At 40.6% G+C, this 19,777-nt stretch overlaps 1 protein-coding gene across 1 annotated transcript in view; it reads left to right on the top strand.

Annotated features, from left to right (window-relative positions):
- Positions 1-7,092, top strand: part of KPNA2 (karyopherin alpha 2 (RAG cohort 1, importin alpha 1)) — a 7,544-nt gene extending 452 nt beyond the window's left edge. The window contains exons 2-11 of the mRNA XM_014532419.1: positions 671-769; positions 1,013-1,150; positions 1,641-1,729; positions 2,728-2,996; positions 3,256-3,354; positions 3,432-3,694; positions 4,105-4,338; positions 4,578-4,760; positions 5,625-5,774; positions 6,806-7,092. Coding sequence (XP_014387905.1) covers positions 695-769; positions 1,013-1,150; positions 1,641-1,729; positions 2,728-2,996; positions 3,256-3,354; positions 3,432-3,694; positions 4,105-4,338; positions 4,578-4,760; positions 5,625-5,774; positions 6,806-6,898 — 1,593 coding nt within the window. The 5' untranslated portion in view covers positions 671-694 and the 3' untranslated portion in view covers positions 6,899-7,092. The remainder of the gene's footprint in view (positions 1-670; positions 770-1,012; positions 1,151-1,640; positions 1,730-2,727; positions 2,997-3,255; positions 3,355-3,431; positions 3,695-4,104; positions 4,339-4,577; positions 4,761-5,624; positions 5,775-6,805) is intronic.
- Positions 7,093-19,777: the final 12,685 nt, after the last annotated feature.

The raw sequence follows: 19,777 nt of genomic DNA, 5'->3' as shown, positions 1-19,777 counted from the left end.
AGGGGAAGGGACTGGAGGTGGAGGTGGCCATTGGAACTCTCTCTCAAAACGTAGGCTTTGGGTTGGCTGTGTCAGTTTTGTGAACTAACGTAATGGAATAAAAATACGTCGGAAAGACTGAAGTAAATTTTGTCATCGTGTGGAGAGCGCTTGTAAGTATATCCGCGTCTGAATGATGTCAGCTAATAGGAGCCTAATGAAGGGCATTCCCTCGAAATTCCTAGAAAGGAACATGTTTTCGGGATGTTGAAGATGCAGAACTGCTCGCAGAATTTCAGGGTTGGCAGGAGTTACGGGAGACAACACAAAAAATGAACCAACTTTCTCTTTCATTTCTCAATGTGAAGAATGCCTATTTTGGCCATTAAGAGACCAGAGGCTCTGGATATTGCGCCTGGGACATAGATTTTAACTGTAGGCGCCGTTTTTTGTCTTCAGTTATCTATCTGGGGACTGCATGTGGCAGAGTCTAGAGCTGCACTGTCCCGTGGGATAGTTACCAAATGCCTGTGGCAAGTCCGAGCCTTGAGCTGTGCTGTGAGCTTACAGGACACACAAGCTTTCGAAGAATTGGTATGAAAAAAAGAATGTGAAATAGCCATCAACACTCTTCTTACTGACAAAGCAAAATGATAAAAAAGGGAAATTCTTTTTCTCTCCCCCATCTTAGAGCTTCTCCCTTTGTCTCATAACCATGTCCACCAACGAGAATGCTAATTCGCCAGCTGCCCGCCTTAACAGATTCAAGAACAAGGGGAAAGACAGTACAGTGAGTACCTTCCGTTGCTTTCACGTGGTATTTTTAAAAAAATATTTTTTATTAAGGTATTACAAATGTGTCTTTATCCCCCCATTGTCCCCTCATCCCCCCCCCATCACATGGTATTTTTAAAATGGGAAGATAATTGGGATGGGATCAAAACTCTGAGGGAATTTGGAAATAATAAGAAAGCCCTCATTTTGCAACAAAACCCGAAATGATGGGTGAAATGACATGTTCTCTTTTTCCAAGGAAATGAGGCGGCGCCGAATAGAAGTTAATGTGGAGCTGAGGAAAGCTAAGAAGGATGACCAGATGCTGAAAAGGAGAAATGTGAGCTCCTTTCCCGATGATGCTACGTCTCCACTGCAGGAAAACCGCAACAACCAGGTAAATATATTTTAGCTTATGAATTATGGTAAAGCCAGAAAGCCAATATGGGACTTCAGGCTTTAAAAACATTGCTAGTGTTACGGTTTTAACTATAAAATCTGAAGATTTTTTTTTTCCCTGTTCTTTTCTACCCACTCTCCATAATCTACTCAAGTTGATTGCAAGGTCTTTAGCTCCGATCTCTTTTACTAGTGAATTTCCCTGCATTTACAGCTGCCAGCTCAGTAACTTAACCTGGCTCATTCCAGTACCAACTGAAAGTGTGTCCAGAGCCACTTTCTGGCCTATTCCTACCTTTTTTTTAAGTCTCTATTTTTTGTACTTATTTGAGACTGTTCTATATAATTGATATTTAATTAACAGGCAAACAAATGTAGGGCTAATGAACATTTAGTAACCGACTATAAACCAAAAAATGGCAAATAAGGGATTTTATTTTTATTTAATCTAAAAAATGATAATTTGCAAAATTCCACTGCTTTTGTAGGGCACTGTAAATTGGTCTGTTGAGGACATTGTCAAAGGCATAAATAGCAACAATTTGGAAAGCCAGCTCCAAGCTACTCAGGCTGCAAGGTAAGTGTTGTCTGTTGTAGCATGGGTAACCCTAGAAATTAGCTTTTTTGGATTTTTGTTTGTTTGTTTGTTTTTGGTGGGAAAAAGACAGATAGATGGTGTGGGTGATGAATGGTTAAGCATGCATATAAGCATAACCAATGGACAGACAGTAGGGGGTTGAGGGCATGTGCTGGGGGGTGGGAGTGGCTGGGGAGAGGTCAATGGGGGAAAAAGGAGACATACTTTAAACAATAAAGAATTTAAATTTAAAAAATATGTATTTTTTATTGATTTAAAAGAGGAAGGGAGAGAGAGAGAGATAGAAACATCTATGATGAGAGAGAATCATTGATCGGCTGTCTCCTGCATGCCCCCAACTGGGGATGGAGCCCAAAACCCGGGCATATGCCCTTGACCGGAATCGAACCTGGGACCCTTCAGTCTGCAGGCAAGCTGACACTCTATCCACTGAGCCAAACCAGCTAGGGCAACTTTTGGTGTACTTTTAAAGAAAATTACAAAGTTTTTGATTGGCACATCCATTTAGAAAATTCGTATACTTAGACTTACCTCTCATACACAGATATTTGTGACACCCATCACAGAAAGGATTAATAATTTCTGGAGCTTGACTGCAGAAATCTAAATGACAAGCATGGAAAAGATGTTTAACCTTACTTGGTCAGAGAAATACAAATTAAAAGAACAATGAGAGATTAAAAAAAAAACTGACAAGATCTAAAGTAGATTTCTGCAGGGATGTAGAGGAGGGTGACCTACGCTACTGGTAATATTTTTATTTTGGAAAAAAGGTAGTAAAGACACCACATATGGCAGTACCCTGCAGCCAATCTGTTTAGCTCCTTTTACAATCCAGGATATCTGAGCATTTAGTGCTTCACTGTAAAAGGCTATCTAAAGTTCTAAATCCTTGAATTGCATTTTTAATCGCTTTTTACACAAACTTAATTTGTTAATCACCTTCAACTTTTGTTTATCTTTTTGTTCACCCTTAGGAAACTGCTTTCTAGGGAAAAACAGCCACCCATAGACAACATAATCCGGGCTGGTTTGATCCCAAAATTTGTGTCCTTCTTGGGCAGAACTGATTGTAGTCCCATCCAGTATGAATCTGCTTGGGCCCTCACTAACATTGCTTCCGGCACTTCGGAACAGACCAAGGCTGTAGTAGATGGAGGTGCTATTCCAGCATTCATTTCTCTGTTGGCATCTCCCCACGCTCACATCAGTGAACAAGCCGTATGGGCTCTAGGAAATATTGCAGGTACTTGGCATTTTAAGTTCTTTTGACAGAATGTCTCTAATCATGCTGAGGTTGGGATAAGTGCTTGGTATAAGTAAGTGACCTTTGTGTTTTGAACTTGCTTTCTTTCAGTGGTTATTAGGTGTGAAAGTGGCATCTAAGTAAGTTAGGGAATTTCTGAGAGTATTGTCTTTATGTTAAGACATTGGTGCACTGAGTCACTCACTGACCATTGATGGTACTAGAAAAGTAGATAGGATTAACTTTGCCCTTTTTTCAGGTGATGGTTCAGTTTTCCGAGACTTGGTTATCAAGTATGGTGCAGTTGACCCACTGTTGGCTCTTCTTGCAGTTCCTGATATGTCATCTTTAGCAGTAAGTTACTCACTTGTTGATTCTAATTTTCCCACCACCTCAGAAAACAGGACTTTTCATTGCATTTTTCTTTCCCTGCAGGTGGTTACGTACGTAATCTGACCTGGACACTTTTAAACCTTTGTCGCAACAAGAATCCTGTACCCCCATTAGATGCTGTTGAGCAGATTCTTCCTACCTTAGTTCGTCTCCTGCATCATGATGATCCAGAAGTATTAGCAGATAGCTGCTGGGCCATTTCTTACCTTACTGATGGTCCAAATGAACGGATTGAAATGGTTGTGAAAACAGGAGTTGTGCCCCAACTTGTGAAGCTTCTAGGAGCTACTGAATTGCCAATTGTGGTAAGTTACTAACTTTCAGATGAGAACATAAAATATAAGAAACATAATCAGTTGATACTAATGTTGACATTGCCTTTTTAGGCCATGATAAGCCTATTGTCAAAACTTTTGGGGTAGCCCTGACTGGTTTGGCTCAGTGGATAGAGCGTCAGCCTGTGGACTGAAGGGTCCCAGGTTCGATTCCAGTCAAGCGCATGTACCTTGGTTGTGGGCACATCCCCAGTAGGGGGTGTGCAGGAGGCAGCTGATCGATGTTTCTAACTCTCTATTCCTCTCCCTTCCTGTCTGTAAAAAATTAATAAAATATATTTTAAAAAATTAAAAAAAAACTTTTGGGGTATAATGTTTTTGAGCAATATTGGAAAAAATAAAAGATAACTGTCAGCATAACTTTTTTCCCCCCATTTTAGACTCCTGCACTAAGAGCCATAGGAAATATTGTCGCTGGGACAGATGAACAGACGCAGGTTGTAATAGATGCAGGAGCACTTGCCATCTTTCCCAGCCTACTAATGAACTCCAAAACTAATATTCAGAAGGAAGCTACATGGACATTGTCAAACATCACAGCTGGCCGCCAGGACCAGATACAGCAAGTTGTGAATCATGGATTAGTCCCATTCCTCATTGTTGTTCTTTCTAAGGTAATGGAGTCTTAGGCCTTAATCAAAGGATTGTTAGTGTTTATGGACAGGCAATTGGAAAAGCTGTGCTTGATAGGATTCTTAATGTACTAATGTTAGCTTCTACTTACAGTCCTTTGCTAAAATGGCCAGTAATCTCTTTCATTTAAGGTTCAATAGTCACTTTTTCTAAAACAGTACTTTTAGAATCTTCTTTTTACAACCATTCTGAAATAAACTTGTTTCCTTATGTTTATTAGGCAGACTTTAAGACACAAAAGGAAGCTGTATGGGCTGTGAGCAACTATACAAGTGGTGGAACAGTTGAACAAATTGTATACCTCGTTCATTGTGGCATAATAGAACCACTGATGAACCTCTTAACTGCGAAAGATACCAAAATTATTCTGGTTATTCTGGATGCCATTTCAAATATATTTCAGGTAAGTCTTATCAAGATACCATTTGTGTTTGGGTTTGATAATAATTGGCTTACTGTTTATTTTAATTTTTTTGTTAATCCTCACCTGAGGATATTTTTCCATTGATTTTTAGAGAGTGGAAGGGAGGGGGAGAGACAGAGAAACATTGATGTGAAAGAGGCACATTGACTAGGTTGCCTCTCACACACACCCAGACCAGGCCAGGGATCGAGTCTGCAACTGTGGTACATGCCCTTGACTAGAATTGAGCCCAAGACCCTTCAATCTGCAGGCCGATGCTCCATCCACTGAGGCAAATCAGCTAGGGCTATTTATTTATCTAAATGATATTTTTATTGATTTTAGAGAGAAGGGAGGAGAGAAAAACATCAATGAGGAGAGAGACTCATTCATTTGTTGCCTCCTGCACGCCCCCCCTACTGGGGATCAAGCCTGCAACCTGTGAATGTTCCCTGACCAGGAAGGGAACCATGACTTCCTGGTTCATGGGTCAGTGCTCAACCACTGAGCTATACCGGCCGGGCTGGTTCTCCACCTTGACTGCACTATGGGATTATCTGGGTGCTCTTACAAAACAGAAATTTCCTGTTTCCATTACAGACCAGTTGAACCTGGATATAGTGTCATTTTTAAAGTTGCCCAGGTGGTGATGAACAGAAAAGGTTGAGAATTATTCAAAACTCTTTGTAGCTCAACGCTATAGAAGTAGTTGCTGAGAGCAAGTACAGATCTGATCACCTTAAATTTTTAAAAAATGTACAATGGAGATAGTGTTTGTCTTGTAGGGTTGTTGAAGGAAGTGTCAAGTGTTTATTTCTGTCTGATAATATATTAGTACTCAAACATAGATTGGAATTTTTTTAGGCTGCTGAGAAACTAGGTGAAACTGAGAAACTAAGTATAATGATTGAAGAATGTGGAGGTTTGGACAAAATTGAAGCTCTACAAAACCATGAAAATGAGTCGGTGTACAAAGCGTCACTAAACTTGATTGAGAAATATTTTTCTGTAGAGGTGAGTAACCTGTTAACATTAAGAACTTGGAAAAGGGACATTTAAGGTCAAGCCCATGGACTTTTTTTTTTTGTCATACTTTTTCAATAAACCCTGTATCCTTATTAAATATAACAAAATATCAGTGTAAGTGGGACATAATGTATATATTTGCTCTTCAAATGTTTGGCATGATGATATCTTTTTAAAAAAAATTATTTTTATTGATTATAGAGAAGAAGGGGGAGGGATAGAGAGATAGAAACATTGATGAGCTGCCTCCTGTGCACCTCTTACTGGGGATTGAGCCCCCAACCCGCCATGTACCCTGACCAGGAAGTGAACCAGTGACCTCTTGGTTTATGGGTTGATGCACAACCATTGAGCCACACTGGCCGGGCCTGTCATGATATCTTTTTAACTTGAGATTTTTTTTAAAAATATATTTTATTGATTTTTTACAGAGAGGAAGGGAGAGGGATAGAGAGTTAGAAACATCGATGAGTGAGAAACATCGATCAGCTGCCTCTTGCACACCCCCTACTGGGGATGTGCCCGAAACCAAGGTACATGCCCTTGACTGGAATCGAACCCGGGACCCTTTGGTCCGCAGGCCGACGCTTTATCCACTGAGCCAAACCAGTCAGGGCTCTTAGAACTATCTTGAGAGTAAGCTTGTGTAGGAGTCAGTAGAGAAGTCAACCAACCCCATAGCTATACTCTGGGCATAATAAGCAGTTTTTCCCTTGCCTATTAAAGTGATGGGTAGAGAAGAAATCTCTCTTTTTCTGTTATAGTAGCATTTCTGAACCTATTCAGAACCTTCCCCTCCCCCTCCCAGGTACTAATAAACTGGCAAGTTTCAGCAACCCACCCTCCCTCCATTATTTCAAATGTGTACAGGGTTAAAGGTGAAATATGCAGATGAAGACCTTAAGAGTAAATACAAACTTCTAGGCAGGCTACTACTTAAGAGATATGCCATATTTATGGGAATATTTACTTATTTATTATGCCATATTTATGGGAATTATTTATTTTAATGTTTCCAGGAAGAGGAAGATCAAAATGTTGTGCCAGAAACTACCTCTGAAGGTTATACATTCCAAGTTCAGGATGGCACTCCTGGGACCTTTAACTTTTAGATTGTACAACTGAGGCATAAAGTTGTTTGTTGTGTACTATGTTTGGTAAAAGTACGTCTTACTGTTTCTCTACTAAGAACTCTTTTTAAATGTGGTTTGTTATTGTAGCACTTTTTACAACGAATCTATACTTGAACAGTTCCAAACTGTACATACTGTATGAAGCTTCTACTCTCAGTGAGTTTCTTCTATGTGGAATTTCATATCTTGCAGTCTCCTGTAAATAAAGATTAAATTCCACCATTTACTTTACCATGCCTATGTATTGTTTTCCAATTTGGAGCTCTTACATTACCAATGAACCAAAATGATGTGACTAATTAGAGGTGTAGTTCTGTTTACAGACATCATTTGATGTAAGTATACATGGGTGATAGCTTTTCCTGCCTGCTTCTGAGTTCTGGCTTTGCTCTAGGCTGCTTCTCCTCTTGGTAAGTAATAATGGCACTAGCCAGAAAGATATTTTTCAAGAGTTTTCACAAAGGAATGAGCCCTCAGCCAGTCTCCTCTAGCCTCAGTGGCCAAGGAGAGGGAATAAAAACTTAAATTTGCCCTAGCTGGTTTGACTCAGCGGGATAGAGCGTCGGCCTGCGGACTCAAGGGTCCCAGGTTCGATTACGGTCAAGGGCATGTACCTGGGTTGCGGGCACATCCCCAGTAGGGGGCGTGCAAGAGGCAGCTGAATAGATGTTTCTCTCTCATCGATGTTTCTAACTCGCTATCCCTCTCCTTCTCCCTTCCTCTCTGTAAAAAAATCAATAAAATATATTTAAAAAAAAACAAACTTAAATTTAATCATGAGTCTCTGCGAGTTTAAAGCAACATTCATTTCTTCCAACTTCCAAGGCTGAAAGTAGTTTCAAGGCTGCACCTGGCACCTTGCAAAGTTTACCCAGATTTATGTTTATTTGGTAAGAGGTTGGTCCAACTATTAATCTCTTTAAAATTTAATCCCCAGGTGCTTCTTCCATATAGTCTGGGTTGAAAGCCACTATAAGAAATAGTTACGCTGTTAGCAGGATAGGAAATGGATTGAGGTGGTTGTGGTTGTGGTGGGAGTGTTAACTACAGTATCCATAAGTCTGAGGAAAATGAAATGATTTAAAAAGTAGTCTTGTTTGTGCTTTTTGGATGAGTTAGAAAAGTGATGAGTCAAGCCTCCACTGCTGACCCCTGACAACCTTGCCTGCCGTTTCCCCCATAGAAAATAAAAACCATGGTGGTAGAAGTGGGGATTTGGGTTGAGACTCAAGTTAAAAGTGATTTATCCTTTCCATTGTGGGCATGGCAAAATGGCTCCCGCAAAGAAAGGTGGGAGAAGGGTCGTTGTGTCACTGTGGTAGTGACCAGAGAATATACTAACATTCACAAGTATGTGCATGGGGTGAGTTTCAAGAATTGTGCCCCTCAGGCACTCAGATCTGGAAATTTGCCAAGAAGGAGATGAGAACTCCAGATAAACTGGGCCAAAGGAATAAGGAATGTGCCATACCGTATCTGGGTGCCTTTGTTCAGAAAATGTAACGAGGGTGAAGATTGACCAAACAAGGTCTATGCATTGGTCATCTACATAAGTGTCACCACTTTCAAAAATCTACAGTTAATGTAGATGAGAATTAACTGCTGATTGTTGAATAAAATTATAAAACTGCAAAAAAAATCACAAGTGATTTATGACCTTTAAGGGCACTGTACTCAGAGAGAGAAACATCGATGTGAGAGACACATCAACTGGTTCCCCCCACACGGGGCTGTGGATCGAGCCTGCAACCAAGGCATGTGCCCTAGACCAGAATTGAACCTGAGACCCTTCAGTCTGCAAGCTGATGCTCTAACCACTGAGAAAACTGGCTAGGGCAAGGTAGTCTTTCAAGTTAGTAGTAATGTAACAAATTTCTGTTTACCTCTGAGCAGTAAGGTTATTCCCGCAATTCAACATACGTGTAAATACTTTTATTTTTTTTTAGGAAACAATAAAATCACTTGAATTTGCTACTTTTCATTTTGAAAAGTTATTACAGTATAACTTGCAAAATTCAAAGACTGAAGGCACGTCCTGGGAACCACTGAGAAATGTCAACTATGTCACAAATACATTTTACCTTTTGCAGGTAATGGGCTTTTATTATTTTTAAATACGTTTTTATTGATTATAGAGAGGAAGGGAGAGAGAGAGAGAGAGAACATTCATCAGGAATTGAACCGGCAACCTCTCAATGCATGGGATGATGTTCAACCAACCAAGCCACACCAGCCAGGGCAGGTAACGGGCTTTTAAAGTTTCCTACATGAAATAGAATGTAGTGCTTATCCTGTTTGGGTGCAGAAAAAGAACTCAAGTTTCTAACCTGGAACACTAACCATGTTACATGTAGTTTCCCCTAAGTTTAGGACATTTTGTAGTTCTTTTCTTGCTTTCTCTGTTCAAAGGCTTTCCCATGAACTGGGGGGGGGAAGAAGTAAAACTGCAGCTCTGTAGACAGCCCGAGCTCTCCCAGCTACTTCTTGCTCCCTCCTTTTTATTTCTCCTCTTTCTAAAACATAAGTCCCTTCTTGGATGCTGGATCCAAAAGTCTTTAACTTGAGAAAAGGTAATGTGAAAATAAATCTGGACCCTCTAGACCAGTGGTTCTCAACCTTCCTAATGCCGAGACCCTTTAATACAGTTCCTCATGTTGTGGTGACCCCCAACCATAAAATTATTTTTGTTGCTACTTCATAACTGTAATTTTGCTACTGTTATGAATCGTCATGTAAATATCTGATATGCAGGATATATTTTCATTGTTACAAATTGAACATAAAGCATAGTGATTAATCACAAAAACAATATGTAATTATATATGTGTTTTCTGATGGTCTTAGGCGACCCCTGTGAAAGGGTTGTTCGACCCCCAAAGGGGTCTCGACCCACAGGTTGAGAACTGCTGCTCTAGACTTTTGCCCTAAAGATAGGTGGAGCTTCAATGGCTTCGGAGGGACTAGTGTGAACAGTATAAGGTCTGGGTTTGTTAAAGTAAAAGCGTGATTCAATATGAAGTAATGGACAGGAGACAGCTGATTTCCAAAAATACATTTTCACATTTTAGATAAAATTGTTATGCTGGTTTTCTTGGAGTTGAAATTCTTAGAAGCATTTGTTTTCATTGAACTTAACTGGATAAAACTTTTGACTTTGAGAATGAGTTCATATTCAGCTTGATGTTTAAAAATCTGAAAAGAATACTATATAGTTGCCAAATTTTTCTTCTTTCATGTGTTAATATCTAATTGCTTTTGTTGATGCACTAAATTTTTTTTAGCTCCTACCAGTTTTAAATCCCATTTAAGACTTTAATAAATGATAAATCTTTGCCTATAACTTTCATTTTTGTATTGTAGGTAAGAAAGTAAGGATGGGAAGATAACACAAATTTTAATGAGGCAAATACCAAGCAAAAATCGCTGATGCATATTTTGCTTGTTACAAAAATCTTTAAAGTATCATTAAAAGAATGACTTTTAGTATTAAACGTTTCACAAAATATTAAAGTTTTTTATTGATTTCAGAGCGAGGAAGGGAGAGGGAGAGAGAGGAAAACATCAGTGATGGGAAAGAATCATCAATCAGTGCCTTCTGCACCTCCCCTACTGGGGATTGAGCCTGCAACTCAGGCATGTGGTCACTACCTGCTGGTTCATGGATCAATGCTCAACCACTGAGCCACACCGACTGGGCATAAATATTAATTCTTTAAGCTGCTACATTGTATCTTGGCTTTAAATCTAAGCAAGCTACTGACTATTTTTAGAGTAAAGTAGGAAATAAACATTCCTAAGGTGGTTTGATCCCCCCCCCCCCCCCCCCCCGCAATTTCAAATCTTTCCGTGGCTGCGCCAAACTCTGGATAATTTCTTGTAATAGTAAATCCTCATTGTTAAATAGGATTTTTACTTCAGCATTTGGCTTCCTAAATTGCCCCCCCCCCCCCCCGCCCCCGCCTATTTTTCCCAGAACCAAAATTATGTTCATCAAAGTGGTATGTTCCTTTCCATCCTATCAATAGTGGTAAAAGCAAAATCTTGTTTTGTTTGTATGGGCAGTTGGAAAACTTGTGAGACACAGGATCCCAAGTTCAGAAGGCCATTAGTGGAAGTGTAGCTGGCTACTCCTTTCCTCCCTCCACCCTGTTGAAGCTTGCCAAAACTCAGCTGGCTGATTTTGGAAAGCCATGAAAATATCACTAATGGTGCTTTCTTTTGAGATTGGACTGTTGACCTCATTTATGATTAACAAAACTTGCCTAAATCATGCAGTGTCTCCATTCCCCAAGGGAAAGTGTAAGTGAAAATGTTTTAGCGACATCACTGATATGTATGTGTCATAACCCCAGCTAATAAAGATAAGAAACACTCAAGCTATCAAGTAGGGCTTTTTTTGAAGGCAGAACAATTTAATTTTGAACATTTGTATGTTAAATGGCATGTTGTTGGCATAGTTTGAAAGCATAATTCTGGTGTCTATATAAACACCCTGTTCCTCCTAAATATTTGGGACAGTTTCATAACACTATGTAGGAGTTGTATCCACCAAACCCTTTTAAATTGATCAGTTTATGCATTCCTCCCAGGCTTTTCACAATCACAAATGTCTTTCCCATCCTTGTTCCTGGGATGGGGTGTAGTGGAATGGACTCATGTTAGGAGCCATATCTGTCCAAGTTGGTGACAATTGGGCTGTTAAAAGATAGCACAATTCCTAGTGTAAAATAAGTACTCTTTAGATATTTATTATTATGTTACTATCCCAGGTAAATATAGATATAGAACAGCTTTTCCCAAGCATTTAACAGCAAAAGTTCTCTTTTATTCTACATATTTCTGTTTTTATATATTTTACCTTTTAGGCTATTTATTATTTTTTTTTCTTATTAATCACAGATATAAATCAACATGAGCTCACCACATGGTTTGTTTCTTTATTCAGGATAGGATTCTATCCAAAAGTTGGATGTTTTGTTAGCCATCAGCTCTTTACAGGCTTGACATAGATTGTTGAACAGCAGAACTGGCCCAAGGCCCACCAGCTTTTAGCCTTTGCACCTATCCGGTGAGTTTTTTGTGTCCACTATTAACCTTTCTCTTAATTCTATTGGACAAAATTTTTGGAGCACCTCCTCATCCAACTTTTCACTGGCCCTGAGAACAGCCACCTGAGCCACCCAACTCCAATGTGTTGATGGTTTTCTTGGAAGCTTGTCAATATAAACAACAGATAGGCCTTTGCTCAGTAGTGATACGAAGCTTGACTGAAATAGCAAAGCAAAGCTGTATTTTTTACTCTGGAAAAGGTTTGCTGTTTAGAGCTTGAACAGGTTCAGGCAGAACTATTGGAAGCTCCTTCATAAAAACAAGGGAAGATGAGGAAAAATTGGATGAATAAGAAAATTCAAAAGGAATGAAAAGTCAAGGTATGATAAACAGATGGCAGTTTCTGAATGTAGCTACAAAAATTACATTTTTGGCAAAACTTGGATTACAGGAAAAATACTTGGGAAAACATAAAATAAGACTTTTCATAATTCTGACTTACACCAAAATTTTAGGTGGCAGATAACTATCGCTGACCCCTTTCTTGCCCATCCTCTCAACCAACGTTTGTGTTTTTTTGGTAACGTTGGGAAGTAACTTCCTAGTTACAGAAGTAGTACTTATTTTAGAAAATTTTAAAAACACAGAATGCCACAAAGGTTAAAATAATAGCTACCCTGGCCAGTGTGGTTCAGTTGGGTGAACATTGTCCCATGAACCAGTAGGTCACATTCGATTCCCACGTTTGATTCCCCGTCAGAGCACAGGTTGCAGGCTACTGGGGCACAATCCACAGTAGGGGGTATGCAGGAGGCAACGCATCAATGTTTCTCCCTCTCACCCTCTAAAATTAATAAAAACATTTAAAAATAGTCTAAAATTCCTCCATTGTACATTTTTTCATAGGTAGGAATTCTGAATCTGAGTAACCTGAGATTCAGGACAGGCCTTCAGGGGGCCCATGAACCCCTGAAACAATGCAAAGTTTACTGTGAAATACATGCATGTGAGCTTTTCTGAGATGGGCTCATGGCCTGATGAAAATTAGGTTCTCAAAGGTGGAGCCACCTTGAGAATATTATAAACTTTAGGTGTAGATCTTTCCAATTTATTTTCTTCACATGTGTAGTGTGCTTTTTAAAAATTCACCCTCTGAGCTTGCTTTCAGACAGTAGTTTAAGAAATCAGACCAATGAATATAGCTGTAATTTGACTAAAGACCTCTAGTTGAACAGGAGTCGTAACTGCTGTCCCTAAATGTTAGCATTTGGTTGACATTCATTCCACAAGAATGGTGTATTTGTCCACAGAAGATGGCAGGGGCTTGTGGTTCTTCTCTTGGCCTCAGTTGGGCTTTCCTGCAGGCCCTGGAGGATGGGCGGTAACACAGGACATGTTTGGCTCCTCATCCTCCTGCTGACAGCCAAGTCTCTGAGAGGCCAATCACACACTTCCCGATGTTGGATCCCAAGCCCTGCTGACCTGGGGGAATGAATGGCTCCTAACTGTTAGACAGCAGGGAACTCCCCCAGCCTTCAGCATAATCAGATCTGTCATTGTCTTCATGAACTGGCTTTCTTTCTGGGCCTTGTCCTTTGCTTTGGAGGTAACGACTGCCATTTTCCTCTGGTATTTCTGCTGTGCTGAGCATGCTTGCCTTTCTCATAGAACTGAGGAATTTGCTGGCCAGTCAGCTGGCTCACAGATGGCTGTCAGTCCCATGTTCCTCCTCTCCCACCCCAACATCCCAACGTTGATTTGCTTGGGAGGGTTAAACTCTCTAGAGGTTGGATGGGTGTAATCAGTTTCTTTTTGCTGGACATTTTGGAGTTTGGCCTAAAACAGAAGAAATTGACCTCATTCTTACCCTCCACCAAAGACGGAGGATAACATATCTAGCAAACCATTACATTGCTAAATTACCTGGTGAAGAAAATCAATCCCTCCCTCCCTCCCTTCCTTCCTCCCTCCCCTCTCTATCTCCATACTTATATACATATATACATGTGTACACACACACACACACAATGCTAGAAGAGCTTTCCCTCCCTCTCTCCCTCCATACATATATACATGTATACACACACACACACACACACACAATGCTAGAAGAGCTTTCCCTCCCTCTCTCCCTCCATACATATATACATGTATACACACACACACACACACACACAATGCTAGAAGAGCTTTCCCTCCCTCTCTCCCTCCATACATATATACATGTATACACACACACACACACACACACAATGCTAGAAGAGTTCTCCAGGGTATGTTCTTTGGGACACAGGGTATAACATCAAAATAATCTAAGATGACTGTAGTCGCCAGTTTCCAGAGCGACAGTACACACACACATGTTCAGGTGGCAATGGCAGTAGAGCTCAGTTTCTTGTTGGGAAGAAATTCTTCAGCATCTATTTCCTGTAGAGAATGCTAGCAGGTTTCTAACATACTTCAGCTGTTCAGGAAATACTTGAAATAATTCCCTGCTCTAGAGAATAGGAGGAGAGCCAGAAAGTTGGAAAGTATTTCTCCTTCTTTTGCTCTCAAATGTGCTTCACAAGGACTTCACTATTCACACACACACTCCTAGGAGCTCTTTTCTGACTCTCCCAGCCTTTTCTTGCAGAAATGTTCTTTTTAGAGTGTGGCAAGAATCCTAGTAACTTGGACTTCCCATAGCATCCTGGCCTGAGCTTCTTAAGGAACTTTACAAATAAAAACTAATTAAGCTTGGAAAGCCCCATGGGAGTCCTCCTAGCTGCTATTGAAATGTGCCAGTTCTGAGGTGAACCAGCTGCCTTCTTTACCCTCAGCAACAATTCAAACAGTGGAAAGGAAACCGACTGCCTCATGCTATTGAAACTGCAAAGAAGAAGCAAGTGAGGCACCATGTAATTAATTGCCTCTTTGATTGGCTTTTTGCTACATTCTGTGGAGTTCAGATACTGGTGTTTAAATTGGGTCATTTAGACTTTTGAGCAAGATGTCAGATAATTTTTTTAAAAAGAACCATTAAAGATAAATTTTCATCTAAAACAGTGGTTCTCAATTGAGGGCAATTTTAACCCCCAAGGGAAAATCTGAGCATCTAGACCAGGGGTCCTCAAACTTTTTAAACAGGGGGCCAGTTCACTGTCCCTCAGACCGTTGGAGGGCCGGACTATAGTTTAAAAAAAAATTATGAACAAATTCCTATGCACACTGCACATATCTTATTTTGAAGTAAAAAAACAAAACGGGAACAAATACAATATTTGTATTTGCATGTGGCCCAAGGGCCATAGTTTGAGGACCCCTGGTCTAGAGTCTAGAGCAGGGGTGGGCAAACTTTTTGACTTGAGGGCCACAATGGGTTCTTAAACTGGACCGGAGGGCTGGAACAAAAGCATGGATGGAGTGTTTGTGTGAACTAATATAAACTCAAAGTAAACATCATTACATAAAAGGGTACGGTCTTTTTTTTTTTTTTTTAGTTTTATTCATTTCAAACAGGCCGGATCCAGCCCGCGGGCCATAGTTTGCCCACGGCTGCTCTAGAGACATTCTTGGTTGTCAAATCTTGGGAAGAGGGATGCTACTGGCTTCTAAGTGGGCAGAGGTCAGGGATGCTAAATATCCTGTAATGCACGAACAGCCCTCCACAATAACAGTTATCTGGTCCGAAATTTCAAAAGTGCCAAGGCAGACAAAGCCTGTTGTCTAAAGATTCAGAGATTCAGTGTTGGCTTGTGTCCTCTCTCTCAGCCCCAGATCTTATGTTGATGACCTTTGAGCCCATTCAGATCTAGACTCTAAGCTCCTGGGACCATCCTGGGTTCCTGGCCCAGCCCTGCCCTGGATGCATCTGCAGGTGACGACATTCCCCTAAGCTGTGGGATATGGGAGACACTCCTGCCTCTCTTTGCACCATATGTTCCCTGGGAGTCACATGCATTGTGCATCTTGTGAGTAGTTTTTCTGGAAAGGGAACCACTTTTTGCATAGCTCCCAGTTGGGCCCCAGAGCTTCGAGGTCCTGTTGTCCCTGCAGTGGGTAGGGTGAGGTATTTTCATTTCTCTGATGAGCTATTCAGTGAGAAGCTACTTATTTCTGCATTTCTCAAGGCCCAGCCATCAGGGAGGCCTCAGTGTCCATTTTATGGGGTTGCTGTGAAGGTTAAATGGCTTCGTGCAGATGAAATGGTTAGGGCAGTGTGGGGCACACAGCAAGCGCTCAGTAACAGCTGTTGGCAGGGTGGCATAGTCTTTGCCTTCCACAACCTCTACAAGTTCTCAGCAAACTCACACAGAAAGCTTTGATTCAGAGACAGAGCTGAGAAAGATAAAGGAAACAGAGTATTTTCGTCTGTTTAATGATTTTATTTTACCTATTTGCAAGCTTACCTAACACTTAACTCTGGGCCTCAGAATCCCACCAGTGGGTCATCCCCTCCTATTCACTCCTTTGCCCTTTCCTTGGCTGTTTTTTCTTGCCTCCACATTACTGGGTAGAGAGTAAGGAACTAAATGCCCAATCAAACCTTAATTCAATCCATCCCACCCAGATCCCATCAGCTCTGCTCTAATCTAGTTATTGGGGCCACATTTGCTTCCAATTCCATCAATTAAATCAAATCTACCCCACCCACCACACAATGAAACTAACCTTCCAGGCCAAAAGCTTTTGCTTTGAACATTGAGAGTGTTAACAGGAGAAAAATAAAGCTGCCTTCCTGCCACCTGAGGAGTCTGAAACACTGATATGAAGAACGAAGATGCTTCTAAAACTTAGGAGACACGACCTATCTCTGAGTTTACACATTTGGGTGAATTCTCTGGAACGGAGGCCAGGCAGCAGCAGATTCCAAATGGCTTCCACAATGCGCTGTGAGCCCACAGTGAGTTCATTCTTTTGGATTTACGCTGAAGGTGAAAAACAATGCTTTCCTTAGAATGGTTGAGAGAGAGAGTAGAAGTTATTGGTGAAAAGAAAACCAAACCAATGCATTCTTTTTTTCCTCTCAGTGGATTAATACTTAATGCATGTTGAAACTGTGAACACAGGGTGTGGGATTTGCTATGAAAAGCGCCCTGGGGGATACTGAGCTCTTTGTCTTAAGTGGTGGGAGGGTCCAGATTTGTGAAAATAGTAGCTTCCTCCCAACTGGAAAATCTGCCACAGGGAGGCAGTAGAGCCCAGTGGTTAACAGCATGGGCTCCAGAATCAGATTTGAGTTTGAATCGGAATCTGGCACTGAAAAGCTGTGTGACCTCCAGAAAGTTACTTAACTGCTCTCATTCCAATGCAGCAAAAAGGGGGATAAAAGTGGTATCCAACTCAGGGATATTTTCAGGGTGAACGAGATTAGCTCCATGAGTAAGCTCTCAATTGGTGGTAGTTTAAAAAGCAGGATACTGTATTGCATATTTGGAAGATGTAAAGATGGTAGGTCTTAAAAGTGTTTACATCAGAAGAAAAACATTTTGGTAACTATGTATCGTGATGGCTGTCAGCAAGACTTACTGTGGAGATAACAAAAATTACCTTGTACAACCAAAACTAATATAATATTATATGCCAATTATACCTCAGTTTTTGAAAAGTAGAAGTTTAGGGTGAGGGCAACAATTTTTTTTTTAATTCTCACCTGAGGATATGTTTATATTGATTTCTTAGAGAGGAAAAGAGAGAGAGAGAGAAAGAAACATCAATGTGAAAGAGAAACATCGATCAGCTGCCTCCTATATGCACCCTGACTGGGGATTGAACCGCAACTTTTTGGTGTATGGACAATCCTCCAACCAGCTGAGCCACCTAGCCAGGATGGCAACAAATTTTTAAAAATTAAATTTAATTAACTTATTTATGTATTTATTTTTAGACAAATTGATTACATTTTGTTACTGTGCTGTAAATGGGACTTAGTCTTAAGCTGAGCAGTGGAATGTAAAATATAAGTTGCAAGGTGGATTGCTTTTTTATTTGTTTTTATTGAATTTATTGGGGTGACATTGGTTAATAAAATTATATAGGTTTCAGGTGTACAATTCTATAACACATCATCTGTATATTGTATTGTGTGCTCACCACTCCAAGTCAAGTCTCCTTCTATCACCATTTATCCCCCTTTCACCCCCTTCTTCCTCTCCCACCCTGCTTTCTCTCTGGTAATCACCATGCGGTTGTCTGTGTCTATGAGGACTTTTTCTTAATTCTTTCAACTTTTTCACGTAGCCACCTAACCCTCCTTTCTGACAGCTGTCAGTCTGTTCTCTGTATGAGTCTGTTTCTATTTTGTTGAGGGCAACACATTTCTGATAGCTAGATGATAGCTAGATAAAACTTTTTTGAGAACAACCTCTCTAAACAGTTACTCAGTGAGCCTATCCCCAGTCTTCACATTGTAGTCTTGGTCATGAAGCAGATTCCAACAGCTGCTTCAGAGAAACAGTGGCCTCCGCAATGTTACTCTTCTAGCTTTTCCTTGTCATGCAAAAAAATGCGTAATTCGTCCCATTTCACTCTTGAGGGTGACAAGCTTTCTTTTAGCCTTTGGTAGCGTGTATACAAACACACATGGAAATGATCTGTTATGTAATTATTTTATTAACGTAATATAATCATGTAATGTTATATGTTATAATTTTGTATTTAATTTATCTTTTTTTATTCTGGGCTTTTCAGTTAGGATTCCATAGAGGTGGGGAAGGCTGCTTTTTTTTTTGCTCTTTTTCTTATTCAAGGTTTCAAAGACAGAACTTTAAGCAAAAGCTTTCAATTTGGGTGTTGATTACACTGAACAGTGTTCAAGTTGGGGGTGGGTAGTTATATTATGGCTGGTATTTCAATGGGTGATAAAAGGTTTTGGAGAGGAGAGGAGTTAATTGGGTGTGTTGAGATCTAGGTCATCAGACGAGAGGAGTTTAGTTTTGTTTTTTTAAAGATTTTTAAGATTTGATTTTTAGAGAGAGGAAAGGAGAGAGGGAGAAACATTGATATGAGAAAGAAACAGATCGACTGCCTCCTGCACACCCCCTACTGGGGGTCTAGCCCACAACTGGGCATGTGCCCTGACTTGCAGTGGACAGCAACCTCTTTGTGCATGGGATGACACCTAACCAATTGAGCCACACTAGCCAGGGCAAGGGAGGAATTTAGTTTTCATCACCGGATTGTGTTATGGATCCATCTGCAGATTAGCTTGTCTGGCTGGTTTTATAGGAGTGAATTAGATGTTGATGGAATATCAGATTCTTCACTAGTGAATAGAAGTAAGAGATTGTTTCTCTCCTCTAGTAGCTCTGCTATGTTAGAATTGAGCTTGAACCCTGGCAACTTCTGAGCTGCTCAGCAGGAATCATTTAGAGCCAGAGAGATTCCAAATGAGAGGCAATAATCATAAGAGTGACCCTTTGCTGAGCACTTATGTCCCAGGCACTGTACTAAGTACACCCCTTACTGGAACCTCTCAGGAAAGCCTCATCACACTCTATAAGGTGGATAGTGTCTATAAGCCCTTTTTACAGATGAGAAAACAGAGGCATAATGAGGTCAAATGATTTGCCACAGTGTTGCTAGCTTCTCTGGTTTCATTGTCTCCAAAGGACAAAAGGAGGTGGTGTTTGGAACCGAGACTCTGCTCTGCAGACCTGGCTCCTGGCCAGGGCTCTTTGCAATGGACAAGAACCCCGACTGAAGCTGCTTGGCTCCCTGAGACCACCCAAGAGGGCACTGGGGAAGAGCAAGCTGGTTGCATCTGGCAAAGGGGCAATGTCCTTTTTATAAGTTTGAGGACACAGCAACAGGCAAGAGCAGGGAAGG

The sequence above is a fragment of the Myotis brandtii genome, unplaced genomic scaffold, assembly GCF_000412655.1.
Source record: "Myotis brandtii unplaced genomic scaffold, ASM41265v1 scaffold120, whole genome shotgun sequence".
Lineage (NCBI taxonomy): Eukaryota > Metazoa > Chordata > Mammalia > Chiroptera > Vespertilionidae > Myotis > Myotis brandtii.
The sequence above is the reverse complement of the archived record's forward strand: the minus strand, read 5'-3'. Positions and strand labels throughout refer to the sequence as shown.